The sequence below is a fragment of the Acipenser ruthenus genome, chromosome 10 (assembly GCF_902713425.1).
Source record: "Acipenser ruthenus chromosome 10, fAciRut3.2 maternal haplotype, whole genome shotgun sequence".
In the NCBI taxonomy this organism is placed as follows: Eukaryota; Metazoa; Chordata; class Actinopteri; order Acipenseriformes; family Acipenseridae; genus Acipenser; species Acipenser ruthenus.
The window spans coordinates 46,732,718-46,745,200 of record NC_081198.1 but is presented as its reverse complement, the minus strand read 5'-3'; the positions used below and the strand labels follow the sequence as shown (position 1 = coordinate 46,745,200).

Sequence of the window (12,483 nt, the reverse complement as noted above, 5' to 3'; positions counted from 1 at the left end):
TTAAAGCATAATGAAGAAATAATTTTAACACTGTTAGCGATTCCCAAATAATATTTATTCTATAGTCAATTTTGCATTACATCCTAAGGTTATGGATACAGTTACTTGGTGTATATATAATATATTTTCCAGTTTTCTTGTAAAACACAACAAAACAGTTACTTTGTTATGCCTTAACAAATAGAATAGGAACATGAATGGTTAAAATATATACCTGGTAATTTCTTTGCAGAGTTTTTAAATTTAACCAGATCTATGGGACGGGGGTCGGGGTGGCTATTTATAAATACTCAGACATGTTAACCATATCACTTAGCGCAGAAGCAGAGTTTATAGAAAACACCCTTAATTAGTTTCGGTTTTCATTTTAACAGCGCACGTGATTTCTGATAAAAAACATAGGGGGGTGAACACTTTGCACACGGTAGTATTGTAGTGTTGGCGAGAAATACTGGACTTTAATATTTACTGAAAAGGTAAGTCACGGCACAAATACATGTAAGTTATGAGATTCCACATAAAAACGAGGTAACGCACTTTTCAACTGAACACAGTATAATTATTTTTATTTTAAGTAACTAGGCAAAAGTGAAACTTGCTTAATCATAACAGTTTTTATTTCACTGCTGCTTATTTATAAATCGCGTTAAAATGCTATGTAAAACAAATAGATGAAATGGAATAGCCAGTTAATACTAAAATATGGTTACTACAGTACGTGATATGCTGTGTTTTTGTCATGGTTCTTTCCTGTATGTTTCTTCCTGGCTCATACCAGTACTTGCAGTTAATAACAATCACGAGCACAGGCCGACAGCCACGGCACGCGTTTGTTATGTACTTATAAAGTATCGTATTAGAGTGTGCAGCAAATTAACAGTAACTACCAGTAAGTAATATGGACATGTTTCTGTATTATATATGCACCTTATCATCGCACACAGATGGCAATGGGTACTAATGAAGCTCCACAGCCATTAGTCCTCAATGGTGATGTTGTGAGTATTATTATTATTATTATTATTATTATTATTATTATTATTATTATTATTATTATTATTATTATTATTATTGTTATTATTTTCCAGAAATATATACAGTGGAATTTCGGCAATTGATAATGAAGTTTGGTACAAGCTGAGCTATTATTAAATGGACAAAAAAGCAAGGTTTAGAACATTTTTAAAAATGATAGATGCTTAACCTGTTTTTCTAGTTGGTAAATATAAACTTTAGAATAAACGTGACATACTTATTACATAATTAAGCTAGTGTATCTATTTGAATCCAGTTTAGAAACTGACAGGAAGAGAAACACATGCAAAGTAGTGTTTTTTTGATTGTATGACTGTTCATTCCATTAAACTGATATGATTTCAGTAATGAAAATCAATCATTTAAAATGCTATGTTTCACTCAAAGACGCCCCTTGGAGAATTGTCACCAGAAGACCAAGAAGAGCTTAGAAACTTAGAAAAGGAACTGCAACAGTTGAAGGTAAATTGATAATGTTCCTAGCTGTTAATATATATATATATATATATATATATATATATATATATATATATATATATATATATCTTATTCTACCGACTTTGCTGCCATCCAGAATGTCATTCATGAAAAAGAGTTGTTCTTTGTATAATGTATTCTCTTGCAAGCTAAGTGTCTGGTTTCTGCATTTTAGAATAGTATTATGTCTGGTCCTGTCTGTTATTACAAAGAAAACAGTTACAACAACTTCATTTTTAAGTATCATAACTTTCCCCTTTTTTATTACTAGATACAATTTGAAAAAGCAGATACAGTAAAATCCAGACTGCTGCTAGATAAACTAGACCATGAAGAACACAAGAAGCAAGCTCAGGATGAGATGATGAAGCTTCTTCAAGAGGAGCTTGAGTTTTCGAAAGAGCTGGAAAATAAAAAAAAAAGATTTGAGGTACTGTTACAGTAGGGGTTACATTTCTATTTACTAAACACTGTAACCCATTCATTTCCACCTACTGAGATTATTTTACCCACTGGAGTGATTTAATGACCCTTTATTAATATTGCTAAATACAGTCCTCCTTTGTTAAACCTCCAGGTATGGGACAGGTGTCAGACTGGCTCTATAGCAACAGTTTGCTTTGTTTTTGCCAGTATAATGGATGCAGATAACACTGGTTTATATAGGTGCACGCGGGTTCAGAAAGAACAGGTGGTGGAAATCAAGTGTGACATTATAATGAGGAGGACATTGTGACATTATAATGGGTTATACACGTTGGAAGAGTATGATACTAAGATCTTTTCAAAATAAATACAAAGAAAGCATTTTTTATCACCCCTTTTGGTTTGTGATGCTTGGGAGCAGGATATTTGTGAGTTTGACCCCACTAAGACCATTTGCTTACTATTTGAATATATGCAAGATCAAAATGGTTTTCATTTTCTAAGAGTGATGAATAACTGGGGGCCGGGCATACTGTATGTTGCTTGTTAACCTCACTGACTCCTTGTTTACTAAATAAATTGGTCAAATGTAATTGGTAAAATATTTGAATATGTGGTCCAACACTAGTTCCAAGATGCAGTATCTTTTCAATCTTGAACTTAGGGAGGTGGTGTTACAAGGTTTTCAGTGTTTTATATATTGTTATAGTTTGTTGTTAAATCAGTGAAACATAATAAATGAATATATTATATAATATTATTTGCTTGATCCTTGTTAATAATTACACCAGTCTTTTTTATGATTTGCAGCAAGAGGCTCTTGCAATGGAGAAAACAAACCACCATCTGAGACATCAGATCAATAAACAGAAAGAAAGGCTTAAATTCAAGAGATCAGAAAGTGAATCTTTGCAGCAAAAGTTTAAGGTAACGATCCCTAACTTGGTCAACATAATCTATAGACTAAAGAAAATCCAAACACTAAATAAAAACAGCATACTTTGACTAAACATATGAGTAAAGCAGAATGGAGATGGTTACAGTCCTTTCAGTGCTTCACAAGAGAGTCATGAACAGGTACAGCATGACTCAGCTTCAGGAGGCTTCACTCCCAAGCATTATTGACCTTCCTTCAGTCCAGACAGGAAATAGTGTGACTGGTAGTACAGATTTACAGACTAACACTGCTATACATCATATATTAGTAAAGGTATATATACTCAGAGCTGTGCAACATTTGGGGCTAATGGAGCCAGATTAACAACCAATAGGTTAAAAAAAAATGTAAATGTTTAGTTAGTTGTTTTACATTTTAACTGCACCTTTTTCCCTTGTCTTTTCAAATCCATTAGCAGCCTTATATGCAACATGTTTAAATTAAAAGAGTCACATTTCGGAGCTCAATGAGCCATACCTGCCACACAAGCCATCGATTGGACAGCCCTGGCATAGAATACCAAGTACACATGCAAGTACACATGCATTTATTAGCTGTCTTGTTTTCAGTTGCAGCCTGGCTCCCATCCACGGTCGGCTGTGGAATAGCCTGGACTTCGAACTCGCGACGTCCAGGCTATAGAGCGCATCCTGCACTCTAGCAAGTGCTTTTACTGGATGCGCCACTCGGGAGCCCCCAAGAACCCTCTTTTAACTAATTTCTGTGAACAATATTTCCCTCGTTTTCCATTTTCCATTGGTCAGATCATAGCAGCGATTCCAGAGAAGGCGGTTAAGTTTATTGGAGTGGAAAAGGAGATTCCTGATCACAAGCTGGAGAAGGACTGTCTTCACATCCAGGGCCAGTTCTCCATCATTCAGAACCCTGCTCTCACCCTCAGTGGAGGCCAGGCTCTGATCACCTTTGAGGAAGAACAAGGTGCGAGAGGGTAGTTCTGTAATTGCACTGCTGTATTTGAGCTTGGCTATTGGCTGCCTGGAATGATTTGTTCAGAGTTTCCTCAGGTAACGGCTGATGTCATAGAACCACTAGAATTCTGTAGAACCCTGCACCTGAGCAGCTGTCTTTCATTCTTTAGTTGAAAATGTTTTGAAATTGGTCTAAATGAGGTATTACCTGACATTATTGGTATTTGTATTAATCTATTAAGATTAGTGCTGGGACGAACATGGCATTTTCATGTTCGCATATCCATTCAAAATCCAGTTTACGGCCTCAGTTTACATTAGTGCGGCAGTAAAAATGTCAAATATAGGACCCTATAGTAAAAATTCACATCCAATCAGCTTTTAAAACACAGTGCAGATGTTATTTGCCATTGATTGGTACTCATTTCTAAACATGAGGGAAGGACAGCTTTTCTTGTTTTGAAATCAACACATTAATGAATGGATTTATTTAATACCTGCCAATAAATACTTCTTAAACGTAATTATGAGTATCAGCACACCCCTAATCAATACATTAGTTAAACAATATCAATAAAGATAAACTTGTGCACGATTAAGCATCCACGTGACAGGAGCTTATATGTTAATTGTCATTCCACCAACACTTCTTCATATGCAAATGGGAATTCAATTGATCTTATCAGTGGAGGAAGTAAAATGGTAGGTGGGGTGTTTAGATCCGCCACCATTTAAATCAGCCATGTTAAACGGTGGTGGTATTTATATTCAGCACTTTTAAATCACTTGAGTGTACCGCAACATCGCATAAACTATTTGAGATGCCAGTTTAATTTTGGAAACTTCTCAGGGAAAACCTGTGCCCAAGGATGGCTGACATTTTTTACTTTTTTGGTTTTTGGATGATAAAAAAGTGCAATTTTACATGGCGCACAGCTGCATTCTGCAACATGCTGTGTCAAGTTCACTTGGGGATATTATACAAGACAAATTAACCCTTTTTTTCTTGTTCAGTTGCTGAAAGGATCTTAAAACTTGCCAGATGTCCAGTGACCATAGACAAAACGAAGATGGACGTGAAGCCTTCCCGTGTGGCATTAGACACAACAGTGAAATTTGAGGTACCGAGTTCATTTTAACTTACATAACAAGGTTCCGGGAAATTCAGAATGATTTGGATAAAATGTTTTGCATCTAAAGAAAATGTACTTTGATATTTTCAAGATTCTTAAACCTAGGTAACAGAATCTCTACAGGACATCTACAGCAGGAACCAACCCTGATCACTTAATAGCCAACACCCTCAGGAGAACTTTTCTTTTGGACTGTTTCATACTTTTGAGGTTTGATATAAATGTACAGAGATATCAGTGGTCAGGATGACATATTTATATGCTGTTCCCAAGTCTCTCATGCTAATAGAACATGACATTTACAGTACCCTGGTATTAATGCAAATGTACATATGAAAATAGAATCCTGAGTTGGAGATGAGAATCACAGAAATCACTTGATAGCCTAATTCATCACACCCACAGTCTCATCATTGTAATTGTGAATTCTAAGCTGGTTTTATTGGAGAATATCCTGACTACAGAGTATTAATGCTGATCATTATAATTGACAAGAGTTTAATAAATTAGGGTAACAATATCAATCTCCCCCTGGATGTTAGATGTAAAAAAAAAAACATTACTTCTGCAGGTGCAGCTCAATGTTTCTCTGAAGAAGATTGAAGTGTCAAATATTCCTCCTATTCTACCGGAAGAAAGGATCAGAGACAAACTGGAGTTGAACTTCTCGAAGCCAAGCCTGGGAGGAGGAGAGGTGGAAAATGTCAAATACAACAAGGATTCTGGAACAGCAGTCATTACATTTCTGCATACTGGAGGTTTGCATTAAAACTATTACTCAGATCAGGGATATTCAGAATTAGAGGTTGTACTACAAACTAGTGCAGAAACGCAGTTAAGCCTTAATACTGAACATACCCTACTGATATATACTCTCATAATTCTCTTGCTGCTTTAGTTTTGTAGTGGCATATACAGTAAATATACACGCCAAAATGATTATTTAATAGTTGTGTAGTTACAAAATCCAAATGGCTTTCTTTAGAACTGGGAACTAGTTCACTTCTACCTCATTCCTCATACCATTGGTGTTTTATATTTAAACACAAATGTAATGATTAACATTGTGTCTTGACTGTTTGCAGTTGCTGAGCGTGTGGCCATGAAGAACACCTACCCCTTAGATATGGGACTCAGAGTTTCTCAAGTTTTTGTCAGTCTGTGCACTGAACACCAAATAAAAAAGTTCCAGGTGAGGATAAAAAAAAATAAAAAATACTTGTTACTGCCAAAGATACACTTTTATAGAGTTGCAGGTACATCATATTTCAGTCTTCCCAGTTAAGATTGTTTAGTTGTAAGATTCTGGAGAAATCAGAATGATGTTTATAACTCTGAAAGTGCTATGTTTTTCTTTTTTGTTTCTGCAACTCATTGCGCCCCTCTTCATCTTCGTTTTTCACCAGACATTCTGTGGCACCTCCAGACGCACAGTCCTGCTGTCTGGTATCAGTGATGTTCTCGATGAGGAGGACTTGCAGGACAATCTGGAGATCCACTTCCAGAAACCCAACAACTACGGGGGAGAGGTGGAGAATATCAAATACAACGCCCAAGGACAAACCACTATGGCTTATTTTAATGAAGAAACTGTAGCCAGTGAATAATATTCAAGGAATGGATAATATTCCTGTGTGTTTCTCTTGCATTAGATGACGGTTGATTTTCTTATTTAGTTTCTTAATTCAGATAAGTATTTTATTGTAATCCTTCATCTATCTGTCACATTCAAGAAATATAATGGTGGTCGTACTGGGCTATAGATCTAATGCAAAAATGTGTGTCAACTGAAATATATCCAAATATGTTTTATTTAGTTTTTTTAATTTTTTTAGGCTAGATGAAGTACAGTGATTCAGATATGAAACTAGAAGAGACTATTTGTCCCATCATTGCTCGTCCAGGTTCTAGTAACTGATTGATCTCAAAACATTGTCAAGTCGGGTCTTAAAGGATCCCAATGATTCCGCATTAACAACACCTTGACGTGCCTGTAGCCAGAGTGTGTGAGAGAAATTGAGATGGGTAACTGAGGATTTGCTTTATAGACATTAAACTAATCCCTTGCTGGTCCCTCAGAGTTCCTTTCAAACTGTTTGAGGATAGGATAGGGTCCTATATAAGTGTATTAACAATCATGATGATCTGTGTTGTTCAGTACAAATAAAGTGATCTTATGTATTGTAATGTTTGCATTTATGTTACGAATGTCATAATAAAGAACATTAAAGGTATATATTCTGTACAGGATTGCAATTGTAATTATACATAGCTAAAAAAAAAAATGTTTGGGAAACCCTTTTATCTTGCATGACAAAATAAGAATTAAATTGATATACATTTACCCATTTATTAAAGTTCAGTTACATGTTAATATTGAGCAGATGTGCCGTAGGGCAATGTAGCCATGTGAAAATGACAAGATATGAGATATCAGTATATCAGTCTTAAACATTTATTAGGACAGGACACGACTAATATGTCTTTATAAACATGTATTTCAATATAACATGATTTTTGATTGTTTTAAAGATAAAATGGAAAGATAAGAACTGTTGTCTTTAAATAGAAATACCAGTAACAGAGAATAAAAAATAACATTTTAGGTTAGTAAATACAATAGCCAAGTTACTGTACTATAAACGGTAAATTGCAAGAAAAGGTATAAACATTTTAGTATCAGTTTAAAGATTTAGGCGTGACTGTGGCTTGTGAACACACAGTCTTAGGTATACTGTAAATAGCCACATGAGATATGTAAATATTCACATGATGGTATTCTCACAACAACAATACATGTAAACTGCACAAAGAAAGCTAATACAGTTTTGTCGATAGTCCAAAATTCAACAACGAACAAACTGCAAAGACGAGTTGCATTTTGGGATTTACAGTTCACAAGGCTAAAGTCTCTAGCAAATGTACAAATTAATAGACTACAGTATCCAGAAAGCACCTCGGGACAGCACCGTTTCTTACAACACGGAACCGACGCTTTTAACTGCAAGCAAAAAAAAAACCCAACGTTTGTTTTGCGTATTTCACTCAGATGCATTGCATTTTTATTGAACTGATATTTTCATTACAACGGTAAGCGTTTGTATTTCGGTAAACTGATACTGTGCAGCAAAAAGGCTTTGCCAAAGAAACTTTCATTTTAATCAAAGAAATAAAATAATATCGTAATACCCATGTCGTCACAAGAACCGTGTATTCCTTATTTTCTTACGTTTAATTTATTTAATACATTATTATTTAATTAAGCTTGTTGTAAAATGTCTTTAAAATGGTTCGTTTCACTTTCACGACGGATACTACTGTGTTATCAAGTTGCCCAGGTTTTAGTAATATCAAGGTTAAGTCATAATAACCCTTCTTTTATATAATTAAAATAATAATAATATTAGGAAACTGCGTAGGCATGATAACCCACTTACTCAGGGGGCCTAGCTGATGATTCCACACATTATTAAAACGTTACATTTTCACTGGATTGTGTCTTATTTCTGCACAGGCTCTCTGTCTTATAGGCAGTAAGGTGAAGATGGACCGAACACATGAGGCGAGAACCATCGTTGTTTCAGGCTGTCCACAAAACGAGCTTGATTGCAGAAGAATGGCAGACAAGCTTGTGATTCACTTTCAGAAAGCTAAAAGCGCCGGGGGGGACGTGGAAAAAATCAAGTACCCAACAAGAATCAAAGGTGTTGCTTATATTACATTTGAGGAGAAGGAAGGTAAATATATAAATATATATTCTAATTTCACTTGTCCTTGTAGATTTAAATGAGCTATTTAAATTACATTTTCTTACCACATGTAGTGCTGAAAGTATTTTGTATGTTTTTTTTTTTTTTTTTTTTAAGAAAATATGTATTTTTAAAAATTCATAAACTCCTGGTACCTACTGGATCCTGTGCTCAAGGTCACATGGTGTGGTTGCAGTTAGAGCACCATTAAAGTACATTTGAATTAAAATACAGGGCACAATTGGCCTGGAAGCAACAGCAATCGATTGTGTTATAGATAAACAACATTTAAGGAAAATAAATCAGAATTGGAGCAAATCAGCAAAGCACAAAAATATATTTAACAAATGAAAATGGGAACCAGTTATGCAATGCGTTTTTTTTTTATATTTATTTTTTGTGCTAATTAGAGGTAAAACAAATCTTGGAATGTGATGTTATTCTCTACTGTTTTACAGTTGCAGACCGGGTGCTTACAGTGGAGCAGCTTCTTGCAGACAAGGAATTTGAAAAGGAATACCCTTTAACTGTTTATAGATTCAGTGAAGAGGTAAGTTGTTTTTCTCAAAAATATTGTTCCCCCTGAAGTTGAATATTATCGCCTAATATTCTTTTTATAGATACAGTATTTTTTAAATATTTACAGGTGTTCTGCTATACACACGCAGAAGTTGACTTATCACTTTTCAGTGAGCATGAGAAGTTGATAAAGGAACTTCGGACCAGGAACAGAGCAGTTAGGATCTCGCCTTTGCAGGATAACCAGAGGGTTCAAGTGGAGGGGCCATTCACAGCAATCAAGAAGCTGAGAGAAGATCTACTGCGGTTGCTTGAAACTTCACAGAAAGAGAAAAGTGTGACGGCTAGAGATCGGAGAAGGGAGCGACAGAGCAGCAGAGCAGTGACCTCAGAGCAGGGTGCAGCACCCTTCAGTTCTGAGGCAGATGCTTCCAACACAGAAGCATGTCTCATTTGGTTGGACACTAATGTGTTTCGGTACATACAACATGTTCATAAAGATGACTTTGAATGGATTTTAAAGAAACATGATGTGCAAGCCACAACACAAGTGGGGGGTGATCTTACCGGAGTAACACTGAAAAAGAGGTACCAAGGTCTGTGGCAGCTGGAAACAGCAAAGTTAGAGATAGAGCAATGGGTGAGCAATGTGCAGTCACGTTTACGCACTGAAACGATTCATTATGAAAAAGACTTTGAAGAAGAGAAATTCTTACAGGCATGCAAAGATGTAAGCTGTGGCTTTCCTAGGGTCCTGTTTACCCCGGTGGAAGGTCATATTGACATAATTGGTAATTCATCAGACTGCTACTTGTTCTGTCAGCTTGTTGAAATGCAGATGAAGTCTTCTCTGCATGATAAGGACAGGTGGTTAAGCGCTAGCCCTGGTGCTACAGACATGTCCTATTACAGCACCGGCAGAACCGGTGAACCAAACTCCCTCCCTATGACTATGAATTCAGATATGCACAGAATGTCAGGAAATAATCTGTACAGCAGCATGCATTGTGACAACTGGTCTGAGAGATAAGGAAAACCAAAAGTCTGTGTACGTAGCTGTATAATAAGTTTTGAAATCCTTTTCAGTATGTCAAGTTGCAGGGTTCACACACCTTTTATTGAATTTCTAAGCAAATTGCTCAAAAGATCTTCAGTTGTACTCCAGTATTATTTACATCTATTGTAGGATAAATACACAACCTTTCAGATTAGTGGACTGGAGCAGTGGAAGCTTCCCCTTTCTGATTGCAGTGTATATACAGTAATGACAAACGTTAACATACACTAAAAAGTGTAGTGTGTATCCTGATGTAGTTCAATGTTGATTATTTCATGAAGGGGACCTGTTTGAATTACTGTATTATTTAATGTATAATTGTATGTTACCTCAAGCACTGTGCCAAACTTGTTAGATCAGTCCACCTTAATTCTATTTTTTCTTTCAGTCAACGCTGGCTAAATGCCAGGTGGTTTCCTCATCCGTAAATTGTACGTCATTTACTTTTAACTTTAAAGGTCATCAGGTAACCTATTTATAAACACAACTTTCTGTGCTTGCTAATTATTATAAAACATATTTCTTTAATAGGTTATTATTAAAAGAAAAACAAATGTTGTTAATTTTTCCACCTTTGTCATACCATATTCAATGTAGCTGTTGTATTTAAACTACATTAAAACTATATTTCAATTTCCTATTAATGCAGATGGATTAACAGTGCTCCTGGGTTGAAAGGTGTTGCCGTCATGGAAACATATTTGTTTGTATATTATTTGTTTCCCAGTACTGAATCACATATATCTTAGTTAGTTAAATGCTTGTATGAATCTCAGTTTTTAGGTCATGTTGTGGAGGAATTTAATTAACTTGAAAAAAGAAAACATTTGTATTCATTTGTTTTAACCATTTATTATATTCCACTCTGGGTGTAGTGGATGCTCCCATAATTATTTATTTATTTAGCAGATGCTTTATCCAAGGCAACTTACAGAGACTAGGGTGTGTAAACTATGCATCAGCTGCAGAGTCACAACAACGTCTCACCCGAAAGACAGAGCACAAGGAGGTTAAGTGACTTGCTCAGGGTCACACAATGAGGCAGTGGCTGAGCCAGGATTTGAACCAGGGACCTCCTGGTTACAAGCCCTTTAACCACTGGACCACACTATCTCCTATACATATATCAGAGTTTTTATAAACATATATATCTGAATGCTTTGTGTATTGCTTGTGCTGTATCTCAGACTTTTTGTTCTATTGCTTTTAAACCTGAGACAGTACACCAGTGAATTTGCTGTCTGGGAAACCTTGGAGTTTTCTCAATATCCCAATCACTCCAAAACAGCAGAACTAATTTCTTTCAAATTTTATTAAGGTATGCCTTTCATAAGGTGTGCTGATTAGATCTTAAAGGTGACACGATCATTTTTTCGTAAACCAGGTTTAATTCGTTTTTAGTGGCATAATACATTATACCACTGGGGGGAGCTGTAGACCTTGTAAAAACAATTCATTAGCGGAGTCCTTCACATTTACAAGCTAGGAATGTCTTTAAGCTACAGGCTGCTGAAGGCATGTTTGCCATGTTTATTTTTTTAACCCCTAGAAATAGTTTAGATGCCTGGGCCCATGGTTAAAAAATTACAATAATCTACTGGTGATTTTCAGGCCCAGATTTGAAGATTCATTTTTTTAGTGCTCTGTACAACTGTAAATGGCAGTACTGTTTAGTGTCCTTTTCTTATGTACTGATCGTGTCCGTGTGTCCTTCAGTCTGTCCTGTAGTCGTTTTGAATTGCGTTTGGCTATAATCCGATAAACTCTGTTTTAAAAAAAAAATAAAATTTACCTTTCATGTACTGTGTAATTATTATGGATTATGAGGGCCCTCTGCTTGCACTAGTTAAGACTGGAGAGATTTGAAGATATATTTGAAGGTTCTCATTTCTATTGTATAGTATTTACAAAGGTGGCTATTCCTAGTCTTACAGTTTAGTCTTCAATGATTCCTGTGCTACAATATATATAACACAGAATAATGTGGAGAAAACTGGAACAAAAAAACAGTTCTGAGATTTAGGGCATAATTGACAGAGATATTGGTCAGAAATAATAGAGGGTGGGACCTGAATGCAGTGCTTCTTGTGCTTTTCTTTGTAAGAAGAGATTTGATTCAGAGTTCCAGCAATATTTCTAAATGCTCTGTTTCCATAAATGTTCATTACTGAGGGTGCAGAAGACCTTTCAAGTCAATTACCAGGATTCAGAATATGGGGTT

At 35.8% G+C, this 12,483-nt stretch overlaps 2 protein-coding genes across 2 annotated transcripts; both read left to right on the top strand.

The window, feature by feature from the left end:
- Positions 1-321: 321 nt before the first annotated feature.
- On the top strand, positions 322-7,182 carry LOC117403801 (N-myc-interactor-like). Its single transcript, XM_034006225.3, has 10 exons — positions 322-476; positions 945-998; positions 1,423-1,497; positions 1,784-1,942; positions 2,749-2,865; positions 3,640-3,814; positions 4,819-4,925; positions 5,509-5,695; positions 6,023-6,129; positions 6,344-7,182. Exons 2-10 carry the CDS (start codon positions 945-947, stop codon positions 6,542-6,544), a joined length of 1,182 nt encoding a protein of 393 aa, XP_033862116.3. The 5' UTR covers positions 322-476; the 3' UTR covers positions 6,545-7,182.
- Positions 7,183-7,815: 633 nt separating this feature from the next.
- On the top strand, positions 7,816-12,060 carry LOC117403792 (RNA-binding protein 43-like). The gene is made up of 4 exons (XM_034006214.3): positions 7,816-8,027; positions 8,452-8,674; positions 9,145-9,236; positions 9,333-12,060. Exons 2-4 carry the CDS (start codon positions 8,482-8,484, stop codon positions 10,233-10,235), a joined length of 1,188 nt encoding a protein of 395 aa, XP_033862105.3. The 5' UTR covers positions 7,816-8,027; positions 8,452-8,481; the 3' UTR covers positions 10,236-12,060.
- The last annotated feature ends 423 nt before the right edge of the window (positions 12,061-12,483 follow it).

Bases quoted from the DNA above. Each gene is read 5' to 3' on its own strand.
- LOC117403792 (XM_034006214.3), top strand. From the start codon at position 8,482: ATGGACCGAACACATGAGGCGAGAACCATCGTTGTTTCAGGCTGTCCA. The intron at 8,675-9,144 runs GTAAATATATAA...ACTGTTTTACAG, and splicing joins TACATTTGAGGAGAAGGAAG to TTGCAGACCGGGTGCTTACA. The intron at 9,237-9,332 runs GTAAGTTGTTTT...AAATATTTACAG, and splicing joins TTTATAGATTCAGTGAAGAG to GTGTTCTGCTATACACACGC.
- LOC117403801 (XM_034006225.3), top strand. From the start codon at position 945: ATGGCAATGGGTACTAATGAAGCTCCACAGCCATTAGTCCTCAATGGT. The intron at 2,866-3,639 runs GTAACGATCCCT...TCCATTGGTCAG, and splicing joins CTTTGCAGCAAAAGTTTAAG to ATCATAGCAGCGATTCCAGA. The intron at 3,815-4,818 runs GTGCGAGAGGGT...TTTCTTGTTCAG, and splicing joins CACCTTTGAGGAAGAACAAG to TTGCTGAAAGGATCTTAAAA.